General features: G+C 47.4%; 1 protein-coding gene across 1 annotated transcript; it reads right to left on the reverse strand.

The window, feature by feature from the left end:
* Window positions 1–8,004: 8,004 nt before the first annotated feature.
* LOC128071397 (nuclear receptor subfamily 1 group I member 2-like) lies at window positions 8,005–25,925 on the reverse strand. Its single transcript, XM_052664273.1, has 10 exons — window positions 25,763–25,925; window positions 19,785–19,791; window positions 18,476–18,694; window positions 15,414–15,547; window positions 14,045–14,232; window positions 12,896–13,170; window positions 10,059–10,201; window positions 9,741–9,857; window positions 9,278–9,383; window positions 8,005–8,149 (listed from the first exon to the last, which is right to left on the reverse strand). The coding sequence occupies exons 1-10, from the start codon at window positions 25,923–25,925 to the stop codon at window positions 8,005–8,007; spliced, it is 1,497 nt and encodes a 498-aa protein (XP_052520233.1).
* Window positions 25,926–26,267: the final 342 nt, after the last annotated feature.

Genomic DNA, 26,267 nt, shown 5'->3' on the forward strand with positions numbered 1-26,267 from the left:
TTGTAAAATATCTATAAATACAAACCAGTTTCATTGTATTCTCACTTGAGGGAGATCCAGGGGGTGGGAGGGGTTGTGGGGAGGGGGAAAGCGGAGCACTAGAACACACAATCTCTCTCCCACGACAATCTTTTTTTATCAAAAGTCTGCTGTTGTATACTTTAAAAACAGGACTCCTGCCTCATGCCCCTTCCACAAAAGAAGACTTTGTTCTGTGCTGAAGTTTTTTTGAACTTTGTTTTCTTTTAAAGTCAAGTGTAAGACTTGGGTATAGTGCACAGCTTGAAATTGGTTGGGAGCTTAGCAGGTGTAACTCATTGGGGACTTAAATGTCACTTGTAAAATTAATCCATATCCTCGGGTACTTGAAGACTTGCCTTTGGCATGTCAATGGCAGGTGTGGCAGACAAAGGAAATGTGTGTCGTTTGTAACCCAGGAGGTCAATAAAGTTTGAATCTATATGGGGAAAATTCTTAATTGATGTCAAGGTTTTATTTTACTCTTAATCAGTGCTAGTAGTGAAGAAACTTCTGTAGGTAAAGAAACTTAAGCTGTCAGGGGAGAAGCGTGTGTGCTCTTTGTGTGGGTCTTTGTTTGCCTGACCAAAGGTTCTCTATAAAACTTAGTACAGTTTTAATCTAGTGACCTAGGAGAAGACTGAGAAGGGTGTTGAGCTGGCCACTCTGGCTGCAGAGGTCAAAAGCTGATGAACCTGGAGGAGAAGGGTGGGCCGGGCAGATCTCACCACTGTGAATGAATTTGTCCAGATTTTATTTTCTAAAGTTGCTTCCCTTGGAAAGATACACTTGAGAGGACATCGTAGTTAAATAATGTGAATTGTAACAGTCTACTGGTTTATTTTTCGTATTTTTTAATTGCAAATTGAGCTTGCAGAAATTGCCACATTCTGCATATAGTTCTAATTTTAACTCCAAATCCAGAATCTGTATTTAATTTCAGCTTTTTTAACCTCAAGCTTTTTAAATTTTATTTATTGATGCATGTGAGATAGGCCATGATGATTTTAGATGGTAGGAATATTAAAAACTACACATGAAAATGACATAAACAGTCACTTGTACCTGCTGACTTTATAGGAAAACTGATTATATAAATGTGTGTATTATGTGTTATATACATAGATTCAGTACTGCCTTTTGTTTGGGGTTTTTTTGTTTTGTTCTGTCTTTCTGTTTTTGTCCACAATATCAAAATTGACTAGTTGAAGCATGAGGATGTTTCCCCCTACACCTAGTTAAGAGTTTTTGTTTTCTTCATATAATCAGTGAACAGTGTAAGACTCAGTCTCTGTTTTTGAAGAAAAAGCAATATTCCTTGGAAAGCAAGGAGAATTGAAGGATTACGTTGGCAGTAAGGAAATAGATTTTCACAGCTGGTTTGTTTTATATTTTTAAGGTTGACATCTATGTGGGCCTTATATACTCTAAAATGAACCTTAGACACCTTGGTGCTTATGGGCCATTACTTGACCTATGAATCTTTAAGGCACAATCAGTTGTACTTTACATTTAAAGATCACTTGAGTGATGGCCACCTTTCCCGCCTACCTTCCTTCCTTCCCCACACACCTTTCCAAGGTTAGCTGATAACTGTTGGGCTGCAGAGCTGAGCCCCAGACTGTAACCTTTCACCCTCCTTGTTGTCACCTTAGGTCATGTTAGGGGCGTTGCCCTCCAGGTGATTCGGAAGTGGAGTCTCTTGGCAGCCCTCACGCAGGTCCCAGCACCCTGTCCTGCTTCTTAACCGAGTGTGTGTGACTCTCCAAGAGAGTCGTACTGCCTGCTGACATGAACCAGTACCCAGAGAGGCACCTGTGAGCCATCCTAGTTTTCACTCACTGTCTAGCTAAGCTCTTAAGCCACAGAAGGGTTTCTCCAACCTCTGGTTATATCAGAGTTCGTGAGAAAGGAAACACACTCACTCAAACCAAATCAAACAAATTGCATTTTACTTTTCATAATGAGCTTCTGAGAGCAAATTAAGATTTGAAAGAAGTCTGAATCAAAGTATTTGACAGGATTAATTCTTAAAGGGAATGGCTTTGATAGACCATTTCAGAAAGGGTTTATAAAGAAGCTGGATGGCAGGTCTGTGACAGAGAAGTGGACCTACTTTGAGACCAAACTACCCAGCCAGACATGTGGACACAGACAGTGCTCTGAACTGATATACTTGCTGGAGAATGCAAAAATCTGTGCTTCTTTTAGGAAACACTTCCCCCCGTAAATGGGATAAGAGAAGAGAGAAAAGTCAAGTTTTTCTCTCATTTTAATTGTGTGTGTGTGAGGGCTGAGGTTCGTGATTTTTCTTTCTCAAGGATCATGGTGGGATCACAGAACTCTTATACAAGTGGGATCCAGGTCTCTGAATAATGTTTTTTGTAAATAATAATAATAAAAGCTCCTCACCAAATTCAAGCTTGTACATTATATTTTCTTTCAATGTTTTTAAATTTAAGTTCTGTTGTTTTGTATGTAAATATGTGGACCCAGGAACTGTTATTAATGAGCAAAAAGTTACTGTTCAGGGCAGTGATTCTGTTTAATAATCAGACAAATTGTAGACGAGCTTTTTAAAGCCATATAGTTTTAACTCTGTACAGTAGGTACCGGCCTGTATTATTGTAACAATAACTCTAGCAATGTATAGTGTATCTATATAGTTTGGAGTGCCTTCGCTTCCATGTGTTTGTTTTTTCGTTTCTGTTTTTCATTTTGCAGATACTAATTGGTCTCAATATCCATGTCTCCCTGTCCCACCCCCTTCCCTTTGAAATAATGGCTCACTCATAACAGTGTCTTTGCCCCTTCCACAGTTACCATGCTCAGGAGTGGAAAGAGGAAACCATAATCATTTTCATAATCTCATTTCATTCAAGCCCTACCTTTGTCTTGGTTCTGAACATCTGTTTCCTCCTCAGTGGCAGTGACCAGTTCCGTTTCATCCAGGGACTTAGTGTAGTGCCAGGGAGCCCTCGAGCCGGAGAATATGGAATAGAGTAGATTTTGCTCGTCTCTTCCCCCAAACCCTAACCATGGGTCTTACAAACAGCAGATTCCGGGAGCCTTCTGCCCTCTCTCTCTCTCCATTTCATCTACTACTTCCCTCCCAAATGAGAGAAAAAAGAGAGAGAGAGAACTGGTTTTTGTAAATCAATGTTTCTTAATACTTGTATCGGTTTTGATACACGGGTGGTCTAAAATGCTGTGGTGCAATTACTAGCGGCCGCTGCATGATTGCCGCCTGTGCGGTGGGGACTGTTGTTTTCACAAGGGAACTTTCCTCCCCCCTGTCACCTCTACCCCTGTTCAATGAAGTGTCATTTTAATTTATCTCTTTAAAAAATCTGTTTCTTACTGTGTGCCCATTATGAAGGCCTTTTTTGAAAGAAAAAAAAATCAAAATTACTTGTTTTGCCTCCAAGTACTCCATATAAGATGTCTCAAGTAGAAGAAAAAAAAAAAAAAAAAAAACTTTACCAAACCAAAGCTTGCTATTTTTGAAATATCATGTGTTCATTCCAGCAAGGCAGAAGACTGCACCTTCTTTCCAGCAACATGTTGTGTCCTTTTTTTAAAGTCCTCTTAATTTTTAGACACATATTTTTTATTTGTGTCTTAACAAAGCCTGCCTAACCAGTCATCTTGTCTACACCAATGCAAAGGTTTCTAAGAGGACTATTGTATTCTCTATCCCTGTGGATATAAAGACACTGGCATTTCATTTCTTTTTCCCTTTCCTTTTTAAGGGATTTAACTTTGGAATCTTCCAAAGGAAGTTTGGCCAATGCCAGATCCCCAGGAGCTTGGGGGTTTTTCTTTGTTTTAAACCAAAATTGTATCGGATTTCTTGTTCATGTTAGTTGATCATCTAATCACAGAGTCGAACACTTTCTCCCTTATATCCCTTATATAGAAAAATAAGTATGCTTTACAGTAAAATCTGTCTTTTCTGGTAGAAACCTGAGCCACTGAAAATAAGACAACTAGAAGCAGAGTAGAGCCCCAGACTAAGGTCTGTGTTTGAGAGGCTTTGAAAGTAATCTCTGGGGTTTGGATTATTTTCACAAGGGTTATGACGTTTTATTCAAGTTTGTTGCTCCATTTGCACCTCTGCAATAAAAGCAAAATGACAACCAGTACATAAGGGGTTAACTTGACAAAGTAGACTTCCTTGTGTTAATTTTTAAGTTTTTTTTTTTTCTTAACTATATCTGTCTACAGGCAGATACAGATGTATGAAAATGTGCTTGCCTGTAAAATTTGCATTCATAAATGTGTTGCCGATGGATCACTTGGGCCTGTACACATACCAATTAGCGTGACCACTTCCATCTTAAAATCAAATCTAAAAAACAAAAGTTATTATTATATATATATATATATATATAAAGGACTGTGGGTTGTATACAAACTATTGCAAACACTTGTGCAAATCTGTCTTGATATAAAGGAAAAGCAAAATCTGTATAACATTATTACTACTTGAATGCCTCTGTGACTGATTTTTTTTTTCATTTTAAATATAAACTTTTTTGTGAAAAGTATGCTCAATGTTTTTTTTCCCTTTCCCCATTCCCTTGTAAATACATTTCGTTCTATGTGACTTGGTTTGGAAATAGTTAACTGGTACTGTAATTTGCATTAAATAAAAAGTAGGTTAGCCTGGAAATGAAATTAAAATTCACAAGTGTGTGGTCTTTATTTCAGTACCCAACCTTATTTCCTTCACCCTATCTATTTTGCCAATGCATTATGTAGTCACATCACCACTTCATTCCTCGAATTAGAGAAACACAAAGCTGTTAACAAAAGTCAAGATATGAACACTAATTCTCATTCTCTTAAATGATCTTATTCCATTGTATAGCCCCAAGAGGTGCAGCTTCCATCTTGGAAACCTTTGGAGTTGATGTCGAGGAAGCTATGCAAACATTGCTTTGAAAAGAAAGAATACAAGCCTGAAAGGGACAAGTTTTTTAAAATGTGTATAAGCTGCTGTCTTTGATTCCTGTGTTCATGGTCTGGTGTAGCTGTTATTTTCTTTTAACTTTCATCCCATTAGTAATGGTCTTTGGGAGTATCTGTGAATTATATGAACACCACAAATAGTGGGGCTGTACCTCCCAGGTAAACCAACACATGTTGTGTTTGAGTCTGCTCATTTCCAATACTGGATGATGTATGTAAACATGTTATGTCTCTTAGTGCAAAAAGAAACATCTTTTTTGGGGGGCTGGCTCACTCCGTCAGGCCTAATCTAAAGGCTAGATATAAAGTCATGTGACTGCTGCTTCAATAAAAACAAATTTATATTGGATAAAGTCTGGTCCTGTATTTATTGTGGTGGTGGCCGGCCTGGCTAATATTTATAAAATAAACACTTTTACCAGTTGCAGGGGTTTGGGGGGAAGGGTGGGGGTCAGCACAAATACGCAAGATGTCACTTGTGTAGTGGGTTAAGGACTTTAAAAGAAGTAGTGATGAACCCATCCTTTGAGATCATCTCTCAGGTGAGCAGTGACCCTGGGTGCCCATTGAGAAGGGTAGTTATGAAAGGGAGCACTCAGGTTGCAATCCCCTTTGTGGAGAGGTCTGAAGTGAACAAAAGCAGTGGGGTGTTCACCCCTCTCTTGGGTGCAGGACTATTTTACCCACTCACTAGCACCTTCAGGTTTAGGAGGGTTGCGGTTATGTTAAGAGGAAGACTGAATCTGTCATAGAAAACGGTATGATGAAGCCCAGGAGTTGTCACAGGCTGTGAAGGAATGGTCCATTAAGTGTATGTTTCTCTTCTCAGAAAAGAGAGGACACAATGGGCATTCTCACGAGTTGTTGATATCCAAGCTTTAACTGGATCCTTAAAGTCCAGACCAGGTAGAGATTGGTGGCAGAGTGGCTCTGACTTAATGGAGCCAGAAGGTAGGCAGTAACTTAACTTGGGCTTCTCTCCTGAGCTTTGGAGACTGACTCCATCCTCACCTGACTGAGGCAAGACCTAGAAAAAGAATGGGGGTCTCAGGGATGCCTAGAAACTGATGCTAAGTTCTACTGCTCAAGAGCTCAGTGAAGGGAGTAACAGGGAAATCCAAACATTCAAGAGCAGGAAAGTTGACTTTGGCTCCTAGCCCTATAAACTGGACATCCACAAAGCTGCTGAAAGGAAGACTGCTGTGTGAGCTCTTTGGTGCACCTAACCTTGAACCTTAACTCCACTTGGACTACACTTAGTTTTTATAATATGTGTCATCCATATGTACATGTCAATTCAATGTTGGTGAAACTGCCCGGGTATTTTTTAAATCAATACTGGGAGATGGGTGTTTCTACAGCCCACTTTAATCACCTTGCTCTTACCTTACCATAGTCTACACTTAACAACCATTTCAGACTCTTGAGTGAATGGCACACTCAAAATTATTTCAATGGGAAAGAAGAGATGTATATGGTACAGGAATATATTTATATTTCTAAATGAGTATAATTAGACAATTACTGGGGGCAAAATCTGCAATGTGTTTGGAAAGAAGAACTCCTTTTCCCTCAGATTCTTTTCTAAAAATTAGTGTGTTCTACATCCCCTTGATGCAGAAGAGGCTGGGGAATCTGGAGGGGTGACAGAGAATATGTTTGTTTGCTTTGATGTATAGTCTTAATGACAAGTTCTCCAAGTGTGATCTTGAAAAATGGTAAAAGTGAATATCTGTTCCTTAAAATTCAGTTAACTTGTAGCTTCATTTGCATAAAAACATTAGTCATTTAAAAGTACTACATTTTGAATGACATGTAAACTTTTTATATGGAATAATTATTTTTATGAACAAGCCAAGTTAAATAATGCATTTTTTATGTTCTCACACCAAAAGTCTTCAGATATGTAAAGGGCAATAGTAAAATATGTATTATAAAAATAGAAGTATATACAAATATATTTCTCTTTCACCATCCCCATATTTCTTTTTCCCCCAGAAAGGAAGGCCAAAAAAGTTTAAATCTCTAACCAAAAGTTAATTATTTAAGTCCTCTTGCCCTGATTTGACATTAAACATAGGATCATATATGATAAGCCTGGTTCTTAGGTATGGGATGCCCATAATTTGTGAAAAATACAGAAACATTTTTACTCAAAATGGTTATAAAAGAAAGGCTGTCATACTCTTTAGCTTTGAAAACATGTGTAAACAGGAACACATTTATTAACTGCCGTCCATATAGTCTCACCATGGAGTCCTCAGTGTTCCAGTCTCAGGAGGAACCAGTCCCAGTTCGGTTGTGAAGCTGACCTGCATCAAGTCACATAGCCCCATCAAGGTCAGGATCCATGTCTGAGTCAGCGTGTACTCCCCACAGCAGGTAGCATATTGTCTGTGTGTAATGATGTGTTTTCATGAATGGAGACAGGATGAGGGAAGAATAAACAGAAGAGGTTAGGACAAGCTTGTGACACTCAGTGCAGGCCTTCTGGCCTCTCTCTAAAGGACTCCCTCAACTCTAATGCACCTGCATTAGCGCACACAGGCCTGGAACTCACAGAGCAACTTGGGACTAGAGGTTGTGGGTTGGGAATGGCTGGCAAGTGGGAGAGGAGAGGTAGCAGATGAAGCAGTGAAAAAACCCAAGAAGCTAATGAACTTGGGTGTGGGCACAGACCCTCAAATGCCCAGCCCCAGGCGTCCTATCCCCTCTCCCACCATGACACTAGATGCCCAGACCCAGGGCTGCTTCTAAGGGGAGAGGAGTGCCTTGCCTCTCTAAGGGCCTAACCTAGGGGCCAGCACAGTCTCCATGTAAGGCACTTGGGCTTGGCTCTCCCCAGACCGAGCTGGGGGCTGAGGAACGCTAGCCCGCCATCATCACAGCTGTCTCTGTGAGACCCCTGGGGAGGCAGGACCTGTCTGTCACTGTCAGCGTCCGTCTGTCTAGCCCCAGGAATGGTGGCTCCAGCTCCGAGGGCCCCAGCTCTGCCTGCCCTGGGGTGGCCAGTCAGCCATTTGTGGTGCTGAAGAGCTCCTGCATGAGTGGGGTGGCGAAGGGGTGAACGTCATGGATGCGCAGTAGCTGCTGGGTGTGCTCGGCGCTGATGCTGCGGAGCTCGGTGAGTATGGCCATGATCTTCAGGAACAAGAACCTGCCGGCCAATCGGGAACAGTTGGCAGTACAGCCTGCCCTGCCCCCACCCACCAAAGCTGGAGCCCCTCTGAAACTGCACATGTTTGAGGGTTTTCATCTCAGGACCTCTCAGATAAGCCAAGAGACAAGGCTCAGCTGAATTCCTTAAGCTTCCACGGCAGTCTGTGGACAAGGGGGCAGAGCAGCCTGGCACCGTTGAGGTGTGGACCACTCTTCCCACCCACATCTCCTCCTCCGGGCTTCAGTCTCCGCACACAGGGACATCATGGGGAAACAGGCATTCCAGACACTGCATGAACAGGTCAGTTTGGGGGGATCCTCACTGCCATGGCTAATGAATGGGCATCAGGACCAAGGGGAGAAGCCGTGGAGGTGGGGGCTGCAGGCAGCAATCCCTCCCTGGATCTAGCCTGGGATCCAGTGTCTGAGACACACCTCATGCCTCAGGTTCCCCACGATGCCCCTGGCTCCATACAGGGGAGGACTGAGCAAAGCAAGACACCCAGCATCCCATGAAGCCAAATTCAAAAGCCAGCCGCAGCAGGCCAAGTAAGGACTCGAGGTTTTACGTTCGCACAAGCGCACCCAGCGCTGGCCTTCCCTGGTCACGGCCCAGGCTCGGTACTGGGTCGCAAGGGCTGCTGGGGCCCAGTGAATAGGGTGGGAGCCCCTGCCTGGCCAAGCCCTGAACAAGCAGCCCTCCTCCCTTGGGTGACCAGGTCCAAGGAGTTTCCTCCCCTGTTACCTGGAGTTTGTCCTGGGAGGTGGTTAGGCAGTTAGTGCTCCAGGGTGTGGGCCGTAGACTTGACCGGCAAGGACCTTCCTCCGATCCCACCTATCTGGCTGTGGGCCCCGGGGTCAGCCACCCTGAGCCTCCAGTCCCTGGCAGGATATGGTAGCACTTGCTGCATGGGGCTGTTTTCAGGATTAAATATGATGTGCATGTAAACTGCTTGGCACCAGGGCTGGCTCTTCTCAACAAATAGTAGTTCTAGTTGACTGGCTGGAGACCTCAATGAAGGCCACAAAACAGGGCCCCAAAGCCCTGGTAATCAGAGGCTGCCTCAGGACAAGTAGGGCCCTGGGGGCAGGGCTCACACCCTCACCCTCCCTGCTTGCTGCTCACCTGTGGGCGGGCTGGGGCCGGTTGAACTCGATGTAGGCCTTCAGGGTCATGGCGAACTGTTCCTGCAGCTGGTCTACCACGAGGCGCTGCACCACACCTGGGCGGTCTGGTGGGGAGGGGAAGGTCACGGGGGCCAAGATAGGCTTGGTCCATCCCAGAGGGGACAAATGGCTAGCCAACCACCTTCCAGAGCCAAGGATTCCCAGGCAAGGAAGTGAGGGGGTTGCTAAGAGGGCTTTGCATCACCCCTCTGACCCTGGGAGCAAAGAGCTGCAGTCCCCTTCCTGGCTGAGCAGTGAGTGGAGGGCAAGGCCATCAGTCGGGAACCTTCCCTGGGGAAAGCAAAGGAAGGAATGCTGCCCCCGCCCTTGGCTGAAGCTGATGGGGTGTGAGCAAGCCTGGGAGAATAAGGGAGAATAAGTGTGAGCAAGGGGAAGCCAGGCAAGGCAGATGTGGCTCTCACCTGGAGAGAAAAGGGAGATGGCCTGCATAAGCACGTACTCCTCCTTATGCAGCTGCAGCTTCTTCAGCATATAGTGGAATTTCAACACAGGCTCCAGGAGAAGCTGCTGGAAGCCACCTGTGGGTGGGTGCAGGCTGGAGGGGTCCACTTCTCAGGAAGCTGACCCAGGACTCAGATTTCCCTCACCAAGGCCCCCTTTCCCATGGCCCGATCTCCTGCACTGCGATCCCAGGACCCACAGATCCTGGTATGGCTCCTCTCCTCCCTCCAGGTTGTTTTCCCACCCTCTGGCAGGACAGACAGGCATCTCTCAGGCACCTGCAGGGTCTTCCAAGCAGTAGGACAGCCGACCGCACTCCCAGGTCCTGGTCTCTGCATTGAACACCGTGTTGAATCTCAGCTGGCACAACTCAAAGGCGGCCCCCTTCAGCAGGGAGATCTGGTCCTCTATGGGCAGGTCCCTGGCAGCAAGGATAAGGAGGGGATGCTGGCTTCCAAGGAAGCTGCCACAGGCCCGCACCCACTCCTGTAATCCTGAATCAGGGTAGGGGTGGCGAAGAGAAGAGGTGGGATGGGTCCTGCCCCTGAGCACGATTGCAGTAGCCTTCGAATTGCCTCCACTCTCTCCCGCTCACAATCCAGCAAGCAGATTCCTCCTCACTGCCACCTTCAGGGCCCCTGCCACCTTCAGGGACTCTCCACTGCTGATGTGGCTGGGTGTCTGGGCCCCTTACAGCCCAGCCCCATCTCCTCCAGCTCCCTGCACAGCCTGGGCTCCTGGTCCCCGGCTTCATACTTTCTGCCTAGGTTTCCCCATTTGGAATGATTACGCCTTTGAAGTGAAGTGTTGTTAGTCACTCAGTCATGTCTCTTTTGCAACCCCATAGACTGTAGCCCACCAGGCTCCTCTGTGGATGGAATTCTCCAGGTAAGAATACTGGAGTGGGTAGTCATTCCCTTCTCCAGGGGATCCTCCCGATCCAGAGATCGAACACAGGTCTCCTTCACTGTATGCAGATTCTTTACTGCTGAGCATCAGGGAAGCCCTTTAGCTTCACTTAAGTAAATCCTGCTAGTCCTTCAGGCCAAGCAGTCCCTATGCCTCCTAGAGGTCTTTCCGGAGTGCAGTCCTGCAGGTGCCTCCAGCGTGAGTGCCATGCAGCAGGGCAGTCTGCTTCCTGCTGTCTGTTTTGAATTAGCCGTGTCTGCTGTTTCCAGGCAGGCTGAGTGCCCTGAACCCCACCCGCACCCCCAGCACTGAGCACAGGCCCGGCCACAGTGGCTGCTTCCAGTCTCTGTGTTAGACTGACACAGTGACTTCCCCACCTGAGTGCTGTGCTGCGCTTAGTCACTCAGTCATGTCTGATGCTCTGCGACCCCATGGATTGTAGCCCACCAGGCCCCTCTGTCCATGGGGATTCTCCAGGCAAGAACACTGGAGTGGGTTGCCATGCCTTCCTCCAGGGGATCTTCCCAATCCAGGGATCAAACCCGCATTGCAGGTAGATTCTTTACCATCTGAGCCACCAGGGAAGCCTTCGCTACCTGAAAGCCCCCCACCACCATGCCCCACTAATGGAGGCATTCTACCTAAAAGCCCAGGAGGGAGTCCTTGAGGAGGACCTGTGCCTGGCTTTGGTCTCCTCAGGCGTTTAGCCTCTTCTTTTAGATCTGCAATGTTGAGCCACAAATGCCACAAAGTTGATCTTTTCCTTCTGTGTCCCCCCCAGTCCCCTGCCCAGGACCTGGCAGGGGGCCAGCTCTGAAGGCTGTATGCTTCCAAAGCTGGCCTCTCTGATTAACTGAGATCCTGTGCACCTGCCTTAACCTCGGCGAACCTCAGTTTTCTATCTGTGGAATGAAGGTGAGAGTAACACCTGTCTCCTGGAGTGGTTGTGCTCAAAGCTGACCGTCACAAGAAATGAGTGCCCTCCCACCCTGGTGGTAAGTCCTGGGTCATCGGATGGTCAAGGGGGATCTGCTGGGTCCATGGGTGAAAGTGAGTCCCTCTCCCTGCTCCCTTGACCTACTTTGCCACAATCTGAACCCCACTCCAGCCTGTGACAACCCTCACTCCAGTAAATAAGTCCTGCATGTCACCCACAGGGGAACCCATGGGCTCCTGGAAAAGAACCTGCCCTCTGCCAGCGGATGGAGTCAGGGCTCCTTGTGTGATTCAGTTCCACCTGCCCAGGCCCAGCCTGGTGGGCCTGACCCCAGGGAAGACATGCCCAGTGCTGCCTCACACTGTGACAGGCTCCCTATTGTGGGGCTGTGGTTGCCACCACACCAGTAGGGCCCAGAGCTTTTCAGTCACCCCAGTTGCCCGGTGGTTGTCGCCTACATGCCTAGGTGGGGAGTCCCGGCCCATTGTCCTGCTCCTCAGCCTTCTCTAGCAGCAGACTGCTGGCGACACAGCATCTCTTCCTGGCCCTCTTCTTCTCTCTGTGGGCCTCCTTCCTTTTCCTTCCAACTCTTCCATTGCTCTTGAACTATCAACTTGTGACTCCCACCCTTTGGCAGGAAAATGGGGAAGGGGCATCACTCTCTGAACATCCACATGTATGTGCTGAATGCCCTACCAGAGGTTTTCTTATTTCACTTAACAGCCCTGCAAGGCAGGCATCATTAGCCCCAGTCTAGCAGATGAGGCTGGAGAAGGCAATGGCACCCCACTCCAGTACTCTTGCCTGGAAAATCCTATGGCGGAGGAGCCTGGTGGGCTGCAGTCCATGGGGTCGCTAAGAGTTGGACACGACTGAGCAACTTCACTTTCACTTTTCACTTTCATGCATTGGAGAAGGAAATGGCAACCCACTCCAGTGTTCTTGCCTGGAGAATCCCCAGGACGGGGGAGCCTGGTGGGCTGCCGTCTATGGGGTCGCACAGAGTCAGACACGACTGAAGTGACTTAGCAGCAGCAGATAAGGCAGCTGAGCCACAGGTTAAATAGCAGGCCGCAGTCAGAAAGCTAATGAGCCACATAGACAGAGAGGGCGCCACTCCCCCACACGACCAGGTGCCCTGGGGGCAGAGGTAAAGGAGTGTCTTTTGGCACCAGTGTCTCCAAATTCAGAGCAGTCCATCCCAGACCCTCTGAACCTGCTGGCCACGCCCTGCTCCTTTCCACACCGTCCACCCAGCCCGTGTCCTACCTGAAACAGGAGATGACCTTGGCAAAGTTGATGATGCCTTTGAACATGTAGGTGGACACGTCAGCGATGTGGGGCAACAGGGAGAAGATCTCTTTCCCGCCATTGTCGGCTGGGGGCTTGTAGTTCCAGACGCTGCCGTCCTCCCCCCGCAGCTGCAAGGAGAGCTTCACTGAACATAGCTCTTCCCTGATCTTTCTCCACTTGGCGGCTTCTTCCTTGGACTGAATCTGCAGAGGCTCTGGATTCTGGCGGCCACTACTGAGCACATCTGGCAGCTGGGGCATGAGCCGGAAGTGGGAGAGAAGAGAGGAGAGACAGAATATATATTCTCCCAAACAGGAATTTTCCCTCTGCCCAGACAGGCGCACACAACCACAGCTGCTCCCTGAGAGGACGCACAGTGGCAGGCGTGTCCAGCCCCCACCCCGCCCACCACCCCACCCCCACACAGAGCGCTGGTTTCTTCTCTTCTCTTTGGTGGGTCTCTGACTTCACGATCCCTCACATTCCTGCCTGGTCAGAGATGGGTTCGCTTCCTGCTTTGGTGGAAGGTGAGGGGGCCTCCATCGAGGGGTGTGTCCCGAGTGTCCCTAAACTTGCACTCAGGAAACTCAGAAAAGGATCTAAGAGCTGGAGATGGAAAGAACAGACTTTCGGGGCCGCTGGCTACCAGGTCTGTGAGCTGGGTGGGTCATGAGATGCCTGTGAGCGCAGGTGACAAGGGGCACTGGGGTCAGACAAGCTGCCATTGCTGAGGTCACTGAAGTTTCCTGGGTCAGTGATACCAGTGCACAAATGCCATGTCCCCTCTGCGTCTGAATGCCAGCAACCCTGGTGCAACTCAGCTGTCCATAACTCCACTGCTGACTCAGACTCCATTTCTACAGGCCGTAGAAGGAGAGAGCAGTGTGTCTCAGACCTGAGCATGAGTTAGAATCACCTGAGGGGTCTTGTCATAGCACAGACTGCTGGGCCCTGCCCTCGAAGGTTCTGATTCAGGGGTGAACTGAGGATCTGCTTTTCTAATAAGTTCCCAGGTGCCGCTGCTTCTCCTGAGAGTCCAGGGGCCACTCTTCGAGAATCCCTGGGAAAGAGATTGGGGTTCTGAGGCGCAAGCACAGGAGCGGAGCCATCTCGAAAGCCTCATACCCGGAAATTCTTGAAATGAATGAAGGTGCTGTCAAAGGTGTTCATCTGGGCAGTCGTCAGCTCCCGGATCATCATTAGCTGCTCTTCAGTCAGACCCTTGGCTCCAGGGGGCTGAGTTTCCGTCCGTTCTCTCTTCTTCCTCCTGATCAAGGCCCGTCTCTGCTCCACAGCTGCATCGGACATGATCACTGCAAAGACAGCCAGGAGCAGACTCAGGCAGCAGCAGGGGATGGGGACAGCCTGGTGACAAAAATCCTGCCCTTTTCCAGACAGTCAAAGACTCTGGGCTCCTCTGGAGAAACCCTTGCGGGGAAGGACGGGTGTGCTGCCTATGACCGTGGGGTTCAAGACGACTTTGTGGAACAGTGGTTATTGCTCCGGCTTCTGGATCTTAAGGCACCAGGCTTCACTGACGGCTTTGTCACTTTGTAGCGGTGGCCTTGATGGGCTTCTTCACCTCTCTTTCCCTCCTGGTAAGCTGGACTGACAGTGCTCACCTCACACCGCTCTTAGCATGAGACACTGCATGGGAAGTGCCTAATATAACTGCTTCTATGTCATAATTGTTTCATAAATGCACCTGATTGTTTCTGGTGTATCAGAGACCGTTAAGACTCCCGAGAGTCCCCCAAGATCTCTGGGTCTCGGAGAGCGGGGCTACTGCTTAGCAAGAGGTATCTTCTCCAGCCACTTCCTATGTAGCCTGGGGCTTTAAGGTCATCCATGGATTTCTGGAGCCCACTTGTGTGTGCAGAGCAGAGCTCTGGGGGAGGGGGTCCTGGTAGGGAGGAGACAACAGGCACAGCTCGTCTGCAGGAAAGGCTCTCTGCCAATGCCCAGGGAACCTGGCCCCTTAAAGGTTGCCCAAGGTCTCGCAGCCGTCTGTGACTGTTGGAGAGAAATACACCTTGGAAACTTCCAGCCTTTTCCCACGCTCTTTAATCTCAGAGTCCCTGGGAACACAATTATACCAAAGATGGACAGGGGAAATGAGAACCCTTCTGTCACTGGCTGCACACAATTCCTTGAGGATGCTAGGTCTGGGCCACTGGTAGAAGGTGCAGGTCAAGCACACCATGAGTCTCCAGCTTCTCGTTCCCATTTCAGCTCCCCTGATTTGGCTAAAGCAGTCATGAAGGGCACAACACGAATCATGCGAGCGCAACTGAGGGCAGAGTGGGGTACGACCCTGGCCAGGGAGAATCAGGCCTCCAAGAACAGAGAATGGCGATAACACTCCACTTCTCCAGTCCCTCAGGACAGGCAGGGGACCTCAGGTTGCTGCCTGCCCCTGTGTGCACGCGCACATGGATGCTCTCGCACACACGTGGCTCACATGCCCATTCCCGCTCCCGCAGCCTTTGCTCACTCTCTTTCCTCATGCCGCTCTCCAGGCACTTGCGAAGGCGGCAGGCCTGGCATTGACGCCGGGTCTTCCGGGTGATCTCACAGGTGCCCTTCCGGAAGGGGCACCGGGGCCGGGCATTGCGTTTCATGGCCCTTCTGCAAGAGGACAGAGAGCAGAAGATAGGACGCGTTGTGTACCCTGGCTTCTTGCCCGCCTCTGACACGGACACTGGTCACACCCTCTGTGGGCTCTGCCTTTGCCTCTGAGTTGGGTGGGGTTCATAGGAAAGGTACAGACCAGGGCTCTTCAGGCTTCTGTGGGCGCCCAGAGGCCTCCGAGCCTGCTGGAGAAGGGGAGCTGGGTACTAGACTGTCCTCAGCCTCCACATGGGAGGTGGATGCTGCTCAGGGCCTGCACCGGAGCTGCTTCGTGGGATGCTTCGGCACCCTGAGGCCCGTACCCTCTCCTCTTCTTTTTCCTAATGCCCAGGAACCCCAGGAGAACTGGACCAAGTCTCTGTGGAGGTGGCTTCTTCCTGGATTTCTCCTTGGAAGAGGGGACTGGAGGAAATCTGGCCCTGGGTGTGTAAGAAACATAAGCCTCCTGCCTTCCCCAGTCCCCATTCTAGATTGGGAGGTCAGAGGATGCGTACGCTACGGGAAACTTTCTACCTCACTGGAAAAAGGCTTCGCCTTGCTGACTGCCGCAGGGGAACAGGGAGGCTCAGAGCCCCATAATGGTGGAGTGTCTGGGCGCTGTATCCTCGTGTCCCCAGACAGCTGCGCCAGATGGGAGACAAGGTGGTAAATTCCTGCTAGAGACCCCAGCACACACACATCCTCCCCCACAGCCCAGGCATCCTGCACTTCACCAGAAGACCCAGCCAGTGGGCCCCTAACTTTATCCCCCTGTCCCGAGTTTTCACAGCTGAATGCTGCTGCTGCTAAGTCACTTCAGTCGTGTCCGACTCTGTGCAACCCCATAGACGGCAGCCCACCAGGCTCCCCCATCCCCGGGATTCTCCAGGAAAGAACACTGGAGTGGGTTGCCATTTCCTTCTCCAATGCATGAAAGTGAAAAGTGCAAGTGAATTTGCTCAGTCCTGTCTGACTGTTAGCGACCCCATGGACTGCAGCCCACCAGGCTCCTCCATCTATGGGATTTTCCAGGCAAGAGTACTGGAGTGGGGTGCCATTGCCTTCTCCGTTCACAGCTGAATAGATGGAAACAAATTCTTCTTTGGATCTAGCCTCTGGCTCTGATCCAGCAGTGTGGAAAATGAAAAATGGACAGTTGTGGCTACTGAGTGGACCCTTGGGGCTGATCCGGGAGACCTAAGGCCAGGAGCTAGACAGCCAGGGGGTGTATTTCTCAGGCCCCATCCCCTCCCCTGCTGGGTAAGAGACCCCTGGTAACTGAGGGAAGGGGCCCACGTTTATCAGCCATACTGTGGATTGGATGCAGGGCTACAGATTGTGCAGAGCTTTGCAAACTTAGTTCTTAGAACCCTACGAAATTCATTTGGTCATCTGCCTGGCACAGATGAGGAAACGGAGTCTGTGAGAAGACACCGCTCGCTGTCCTCAGGTAGAGGACAGGCTGAAGTTTGAATTCAGGTCTGCCTGATACCAGGATCCAAGCTCTGACCCCTACAGTGAGCCACAGGGAGAATCCAGGTCTGGCTCAGGCGCCCTTCCTCCTCCGTGCGGCCTCGTTGGTGGATGCCCAGCTCAGGGATCTGTCTGGGGCTCTTTGCTAGTGACCAATTCTAGAGCTGTCTGGGGCTCTGGTCTAGGTGATGTGAATTGAAGGGTCTTCTGGGAAAGATTTCTTTGCTCTTAGAAGACAAGAGGGGCCTTTCTATTCCTCAGCTGAGCCCTGTGGTTCCCAGCCTGAACCCCTGGCACTTTGCTGCCCTCAGTGGAGCAGGAAGGGTAGCCACTCTCTGATGGCAGAAGAGGAAAAAGGACTGACTGCTGGGCTCACCAACGCCTTGAAGGCCTCGGACCTCTAGATGTGAGAGGTGACATGTTCTCCTTGTTGTTCAGCACCGTGAGTGGAGAGTTGTTGCTCGTAGCTTCGCACAGGCTAACAGCACCCCACATGGATGTTCATTTCTCCCTGGAGCATGAGGGCTTCCTGAGCTGACCTCATGCCTGGGACCTCAAACTTGACCCCATCGGCTCCTAAACCAGGGTTTCTTCACTCTGGTCAGGAGTCGGGGCGGGGGTGGGTGGGTCCTGGGTTGCTGCAGTGCATTACTGGGCTCCTCCTGGCCTGGACACCCCACTGTGGGTTTTCTCCTACACCCAACTGTCTGGCAGCCCAGCTTTGATGGGACTGCAAGCTGGACCTTGGTGCTGGGGTCCATTTCCATTTAAATGTCCAGCCATCAGGAGGAACTCTGCAGAGGTCAAGTCAGCTGGCTGTCCTCAGGATGCACGAGGGGCCCAAGTGTGCCCCTGCAGCGGGAGCTGCCCTCCACACACCTGGCCCTCCCTTCTTTCCTGGCTGGCTTCTCTTCCTCTTCGTCTGAGCCTGCACTGAGCAGTGTCATTGTTCTTTCGTCAGCTGAACAATGTGACCTTTCTGTTCGAGCCTGTCTTGCTATGAGCTGGGACTTTTAGTCCTTAATATTTTGGATCTCTGTTTCTAGGTGAGCTGGTGTGTCATATTCTTTGCTTATTTTATGCCATTCTTTATTTAACACCGCTCCTTAAGAGTGATTTGAACTCTTGAATTCTGTGGATTTTCAAATTCTTTCTCCTCTTTTACTGACTCACTTGCTGTATTTGCTATTTTATTCAAGAGCACATGGAGAAACAAAGGGAGATCTTAATGGAAAGGGGCCTTTCCTGAGTAGAGTGGGAAAATAGAAGATGAAGATTTCCTCTCAGATGTTAATGGTTCTCCTGAGACTAATTAGGAAGCCTTTGGATGGGCCACCAGCCCACACTCTGAACCTGGGCCTCTGAAGCTGAGGCCCTGAGATGGTACCCAGGAAACTAGTGGCAGAGACCCAGTTAGATGTGACCCATTTTGTCAGAGGTAGCAGGTGGGTGAAAGTTGATAGGTAACTCTACCTGAAAAAGCCCTTGCATCCTTCACATGTCATGACATTGAAGTGATAACCAGTGGCCTTATCCCCACATACACGGCAAATCTGGGGACCCTCTTCTTCCTCGTCTGTGCCAAGGATGGGATTTGTAGATGCAGAGTCAGCTTCTCCACGGTGCACGAGGTCAGCATGGTTCCACTGTTCTTCACGGCCCACCTCCAGCTTTGCTTCTGAGCCTCTTGGACTAGAAGTGAGAACACCACAGAGCATGAGAACCCTGGACGGGGGTGTGCTGAGGCAGCCGCAGTGTGCATCTCTCCTGTTTGGTTTTGTGGACACAAGAGCTGACTTTCCATAGAAGAAATGGGGGAAGAGTACTAGAGCTAGAGAGAAAGATGTCAGCGTGATATTTGTGCTCAATAAGAGGCCCTGGAGTAAAACACATGGACGAAGAACATGGGAGAGAGAAAAGGTAGAGGAAGAAATGAGAAGGAAAAAGAAAGGAGTCTCTGGGTTGGACCAAAGAATGAATACTTGGATGACTCAGATTAGGAGGCCATGAGCCGGTCACAGGCCTGAACGCAGGGCAGCCCGTGGGACAGGACCCTTGTTCTGGAATTGAGGAGACCCAAAGAGCTGGCCCCTCAGGTGTGTTGTGGCCCAGACTCCCAGAGAGAACTGGAAAGGCTGAGCAGAAAACCTGTTTTCAATTGAGTAAATAAGCAGATGAGGAGAGAGAGAGAGGAGCCAGGCTCACGGTACAGAGAGAGAATACCCAGGTCCCAGTCAAGCTGAGGGGTAAATGAGTCAAGAACTCACACCCACCCACAGAGCTGTACTCTAGATGTCCTCTCCAGGCAACTTTCAGCTGGAGGGTGTGACTTTAGTTCTACTTGGGAGTAGGCATAGGGGATGGCGGGCAGACACTGGAAACTGCCCTATTCACTGCTCTTCCCCAAAGACTCTCTAGGCCACCACACAACATTTCAACACACAAATTTCTGTTTTTTAACAGCATAACAGATGAGAGCTGACCATTTCACATATAAGAATGAATTAGAAATGAATCTGTTCCATGACCCTGACCCTTCAGAAAACTGCAAATAAAATAGACTGACTGGAAACTTGAACTGACCAGGTATGCGGAAAATTTTTCTGATTTTTTTGAATTATAATTCTGACCTCATACAGGCTTGCAGGAAAAAAAATGTATAGACTTTGTGTGTCCAGAAAAGCCACAAAGAATTTGATTGTAGGTTGTTAGTGCTCCTAGACATCCACAGAAGCAGAATTAATCCTCCCCACCCCCCACCTCACCCCGTAGAGGAACTCACCTTCCACCTAGACACAAAGAATCACACAAGTAATTTTCAAGGAATATGAGCAAAAACTCATAATCATGAATAAAAAGCTAACATGGCACCATGAGCAGGAGATAGTGAAAACAACTTACAGCAAGATTAGATCTGCAAAGACGCCTGAATTATCAAGCAAAGAATGTTTAAATAAATAGTAGAAGAGGCTGACAATCAAAGAAAAAGTCTGTGAAACAACTGACCAATCAGATTTGTAAAATGAATAAAAACTGACCATAAAATCTGAACAAACAGCTATATAAACCAATGATAACAATGCTTGGGAGTTGAAAAGAAAAGCAACACACAGCTAAAATACGCAAAAACATGTAAGTCAGAAGATGGATGATCACAATGAAAGTTTTCTAAGGTTCAATATTGTTGAGGGAGGAGAAAGATAATAAATCAGATTTTAATTAGTAAAGTGTGCCTGTTAAGATTCCTGAAGTTTTTTAGTTGCTCGATCATATCAAACTCTTTGTGACTCTGTAGACTGTAGTCCACCAGGCTCCTCTGTCCGAGGAATTCTCCAAGCAAGAATACTGGAGTAGGTAGCCATTCCTGTCTCCAGGGGATCTTCCCAACTCAGGGACTGGACCTGCAAAAGATTTCTAGGCAACCCCTAAAAGTCTGGCAATAGAATGCGTAGCTTAAAATCTCGTAGAAAGGGAAAAAAATGGAAGAATAAAGAAAAGTCCAACCATAGAGAGAAGAGAAACTGAAATAGCATGATGGAAAGAGCAAATATATTGATAATTAAATGTAAATGCAGTTGATCCTTGAACAGCACAAGTTTGAATTGGATGGTCCACTTATATGGAGATTTTTTTCAGTAAATGTATTGGAAAAATTTTTGGAGATGGGTGGCAATTTGAAAAACTCTTAAGATGAACCACATAGCTTAGAAATATTGAAAAAATTAAAGGTATCTTCTGAATGCATAAAACATGTGTAGATATTAGTCTTCCTTACATAGGCATAAGATGAGAGGTAGTTAATATAAAAATTGGTAATGTGTTAGTTTTCTCACTGTTTCATAACTTTGTTTACATTCCCATACAGTATGCCGCTCTTGTAATTGAAAACATTGTGTATCCTGTCATCATAGGTACTTTTTTTTAATGTCACAGTGTTTTCAATAATATGTTTGCCATAAAAACCAAACGATGATTCATTTAGAGTATAGTCCAGGCTCTGTGAAACAACCCTTTCACTTGCATTAGACAGTCATAAAACAGTCGTATTGCTGTTTCTTACTTATCAATGCATGAATCATCATACCTATAAATAAATATGAATTTCTTTTTCATATTATCTTTTCATTTTTACATCTACTGTTAGTAATATGTATAACATCTATATCATAATGATGTAGGTACTGATCAATAATTCATCTTGTAAGCAGATGATGGAAACTTACAGTATCCATACAGTACAGTGCTATAAATTTATTTTCTCTTATGATTTTATCAATAACGTTTTCTTTTCTTTAGTCTACATTATTGTGAGATACTTTATTGGAAGACTGATATACATAACGTACAAAACATGTGTTAATCAATGGTTGTTATTGGTAAGTCTTTTGGTCAACAGCAGACTCAGTAATGCAGTTGTGGGGGAGTCAAAACTTATAAATGGATTTTTGACTGTGCAGATCAGTGCCCCTAACCCCTGTGTTGTTCAGGCAGTTTAATGTATATTAAACATTCTCTTTAAAGGAGACAAATGGTTTCAACAGATACCTGGGGCTACCTAAGGTTCAGGATTAGTGCTAGAGAATAACAGATGGTGATGGATATTAACTGCACTGACTGTGGTGATCATTTCACAATATGTACAAGTACAAAATTATTACATTCTACTTCTGAAACTAGTGTAAACTTACGTCAGTTACACCTCGATAAACACATACTACTACTACTAAGTCACTTCAGTCGTGTCTGACTCTGTGTGACCCCATAGATGGCAGCCCACCAGGCTCCCCCATCCCTGGGATTCTCCAGGCAAGAACACCAGAGTGGGTTGCCATTTCCTTCTCCAATGCATGAAAGTGAAAAGTGAAAGTGAAGTCGCTCAGTCGTGTCCAACCCTCAGCGACCCCATGGACTGCAGCCTTCCAGGCTCCTTCATCCATGGGATTTTCCAGGCAAAAGTACTGGAGAGGGGTGCCATTGCCTTCTCCGCAATAAACACATAAATATACATAATTTTTAAAGGGATGAGGCAGAAAGATACTAAAATCATTACTAAGAATTATTGAAGCTCAGTGTTCTAGGTCCTTTGCAAAAGATAACTCATTTATTCATCATAACAATTATCACAACAGCAAACATGTGTTGAGTATCTTGCACACACCAGATACTCTGTTATGCTGGTCTTTTTTCAGATTCTCCAGGAGCTGAAAGTCACTCTTTTGGCAGAACTCCAGGGTCTGCTGTGAACACTCTAACTGCTCCACAGATGCAAAAAGTGTTCCCAAATCAAAGAGCTTTACAGGAAGGGAAAATTTTATAAGTAAGGTCAGTTTTCATTCCAATCCCAAAGAAAGGCAATGCCAAAGAATGCTCAAACTACCGCACAATTGCACTCATCTCACATGCTAGTAAAGTAATGCTCAAAATTCTCCAAGCCGGGCTTCAGCAATACATGAACTGTGAACTTCCTGATGTTCAAGCTGGTTTTAGAAAAGGCGAGGAACCAGGGATCAAATTGGCAACATCGCTGGATCATGGAAAAAGCAAGAGAGTTCCAAAAAAACATCTATTTCTGCTTTATTGACTATGCCAAAGCCTTTGACTGTGTGGATCACATTCAACTGTAAAAATTCTGAGAGAGATGGGAATACCAGACCACCTGACCTGTCTCTTGAGAAATCTGTATGCAGGTCAGGAAGCAACAGTTAGAACTGGACATGGAACAACAGACTGGTTCCAAATAGGAAAAGGAGGATGTCAAAGCTGTATATTGTCACCCTGCTTATTTAACTTATATGAGAAATGCTGGACTAGAAGAAACACAAGCTGGAATCAAGATTGCTGGGAGAAACATCAATAACCTCAGATATGTAGATGACACCACCCTTGTGGCAGAAAGTGAAGAGGAACTAAGAGCCTCTTGATGAAAGTGAAAGAGGAGAGTGAAAAAGTTGGCTTAAAGCTCAACATCCAGAAAACAAAGATCATGGCATCCAGTTCCATCACTTCATGGGAAATAGATGGGGAAACAGTGGAAACAGTGTCAGACTTTATTTTTGGGGGCTCCAAAAGCACTGCAGATGGTGATTGCAGCCATGAAATTAAAAGACGCTTACTCCTTGGAAGAAAAGTTATGACCAATCTAGATAGCATATTCAAAAGCAGAGACATTACTTTGCCAACTAAGGTCCGTCTAGTCAAGGCTATGGTTTTTCCTGTGGTCATGTATGGATGTGAGAGTTGAACTGTGAAGAAGGCTGAGTGCTGAAGAATTCATGCTTTTGAACTGTGGTGTTGGAGAAGACTCTTGAGAGTCCCTTGGACCGCAAGGAAATCCAACCAGTCCATCCTAAAGGAGATCAGTCCTGGGTGTTCTTTGGAAGGAATGATGCTAAAGCTGAAACTCCAGTACTTTGGCCACCTCATGCAAAGAGTTGACTCATTGGAAAAGACTCTGATGCTGGGAGGGATTGGGGGCAGGAGGAAAAGGGGACGACAAAGGATGAGATGGCTGGATGGCATCACTGACTCGATGGCCGTGAGTCTGAGTGAACTCCGGGAGTTGGTGATGGACAGGGAGGCCTGGCGTGCTGCGATTCATGGGGTCGCAAAGAGTCGGACACGACTGAGCGACTGAACTGAACAAGAAGGAGGAATTCTCACTAGAGCGGGAGAGGAGCCCTCGTCAGGGTGTTGGAATGTGCTTGAGAGACACAAAGAATAATCACTGAAGAAGTGAGAATGGGAAACTGTAGTTTGGAAAGAGTCAAGAGCGGAGTGAAAGAAACTGAAGCCAGTATGAGGGTCCCAGCTGTGAGCATTGCTCCAGTGGAGGAGTGCAGGCAGGTTAGGAGATGAAAAGGGCAGTGGAAGAGAAACCGCCGGTGATGAGTGCTTTTCATAAGGGAGCTCGAGAAAGGCATGGGGGCTGCTGGTTCATGCTGAGCCCCAAAAAGAACCCCAGAGAGAAAATCAGACCAAGTGCAGAGTTTTAGCCATAACAAGGGAAAAATAGCTAACTCTGAACCCAGGAGAATCCTAACATTTGCCAACTAACATTTACGCTGTTCCCAGGGTAGCAGTTCAGAGGCCCGAGTCCCTCTGTGCCTGGCCCACTCTCTCCTCACCCCCAGGCCCTATCTGTCATTCTGGGCAACGCTTAGGGCAGCGGTTCCCAACCTTTCCAGGCTTCATTTTCATGGAAGACAGTTTTTCCAAGGACCAGGGGTGGGGGGTGAGGTGGAAGGGATGGTTTCAGGGGGATTCAAGCACATCACATTCATTGCGCACTCGGTTTCTATTATTACTGTATCTGCTCCACCTCAGAGCATCAGGTATTAGATCCTGGAGGCTGGGGACCCCTGTCTTGGGGAGTGTCCACACGCTGCATCTGCTTCAGGAGGTGACTCTCCAGGGCACAGATGGGAGGAGGGTCACTCTGAGACACCAGTCAGCCCCACTTGGCACTCCCTGGCCTTCCTTCTGGCCCATGAGCCCACAAGTCACCCACTCTGGCCAGCTGCAGACTCTCTCCAGCTGGCCATGGGAGAGACTTCATCAAGTTTTCATTTAAGTCAGTGGGTGAGTAGAGGTGCCATGAGTCAGCTTATGTGGGGTCTGAGGCTTATACAATTGTGGGAGTTTTCTTTATAAAACAGAATGCAGAGTTGCAGATGTGTAGTTAGGTATCAAGAAAATATGTGTTTGTGAGAAAGAATAACAGAAATCACAATAAATTACAAATATTAAAAAGGATAGTAGCAAACGTCATGAAATCCAGAAAGATAGCGTAACATTTTGATTAACTGTCTGACACTCCTCTATGGTATCTTTGATTGTCTCCTTGTGGGAGAGAGAATAACGACCCAAAGACGTCTGTGTCCTGATCCCTGGAGCACGTGAATATGTTTCCTTACGTGGCACAAGGGTCTCTGCAGCTGTGATTGAGGGTGCAGGCCTTGAGATGGGGTGGCTCTGTCTAATCACCTGAATCCTCAAAAGACTTTCTTGGGTTTATTCAAAGAAAGGGCTTCCCTGGTGGCTCAGAGGTTAAAGCATCTGCCTGCAATGCAGGAGACCTGGGTTTGATCCCTGGGTCGGGAAGATCCTCTGGAGAAGGAAATGGCAACCCACTCTAGTACTCTTGTCTGGAGAATCCCACGGACAGAGGAACTTGGTGGGCTACAGTCCGTGGGGTTGCAAAGAGTTGGACACGACTGAGCGACTTCACTTTCACTTTCATTCAAAGAAAGAGATGTGATGACAGAAAAGAGGTCAGTGCTGCCGGCTTTGAAGATGGGAGAAGAGACCAGGAGTGTGGGTGGCATCTAGAAGAGCCAAGGGGGTCCCTGCCTGAAGAGACCAGCCTGGCGACATCTTGATTTTAGCTCAGTGGCACTGATTTTGGCCTTAGAACATCCAGAACTGTAAGACAGTTCATTTTGCATTATTTAAGCCACCAGTTTCTGGTACTACTACAACAGCAATAGTGAGTGAATTATATTCCTTGTAGAACAATGATTTTGTAATGTCATTTTAAATATAAAGAGTAGAAAGATCATTCCTCTAGCACTTGTGATCAAAATTTGCTTTTTATTATGATAATAGAGAAAAGTTTCATCTTTACAACTAAGTCAAGGATTGTTGTCAACTTAAGAAAACCTCTGTCAAAGATATTTTTCATGGAAGTTTTATATTTGGAGGAATTCTCTGTCAGTTAAACTCTGCCTTCACCCATTTCAGACCTCTGTCCCCTCCTCTAGCCTGTGCTGGATGCCACGGAGTGCGGTGATGTGGCGACAGGCAGGCCCTGTGCTTCCCTGTCAGGACGGTGGGCGAGCTGGCGGAGGGGGCCTTCCTGGAACTGCAGCCACACTGGCTGGCTAGCAGCCCCGCTCTGCGTCCGGAACTGCAGCCACGCGCCCATGCTGCATGTGTCCCCAGATCATTGCCCTTAGCCTGGCCCCGGACATGCCCAGGGCCATTCCATCCCCACTCAACTTCAAGGAAAATGTGACGGTGAGTAGAAATCTCCAAAACAACTGTGATTAATGTCTTACTTTTGAAAATGTTACAAAAGCATATGATGTGAGGAAGAGTACATGTGAATGAGGACCCAGAAACCTAAGCCTCATTATCTAAAATCCACCTCTGCTCTGGTTCTGTTGCACCTATAAAACTACATGTTTATATGTATTATATATATATATAATATAAAACCTGTAAAACTACACATATATATGTATAAAACACACACACACACATACAC

This window comes from Budorcas taxicolor, unplaced genomic scaffold, assembly GCF_023091745.1.
Source record: "Budorcas taxicolor isolate Tak-1 unplaced genomic scaffold, Takin1.1 scaffold440, whole genome shotgun sequence".
In the NCBI taxonomy this organism is placed as follows: Eukaryota; Metazoa; Chordata; class Mammalia; order Artiodactyla; family Bovidae; genus Budorcas; species Budorcas taxicolor.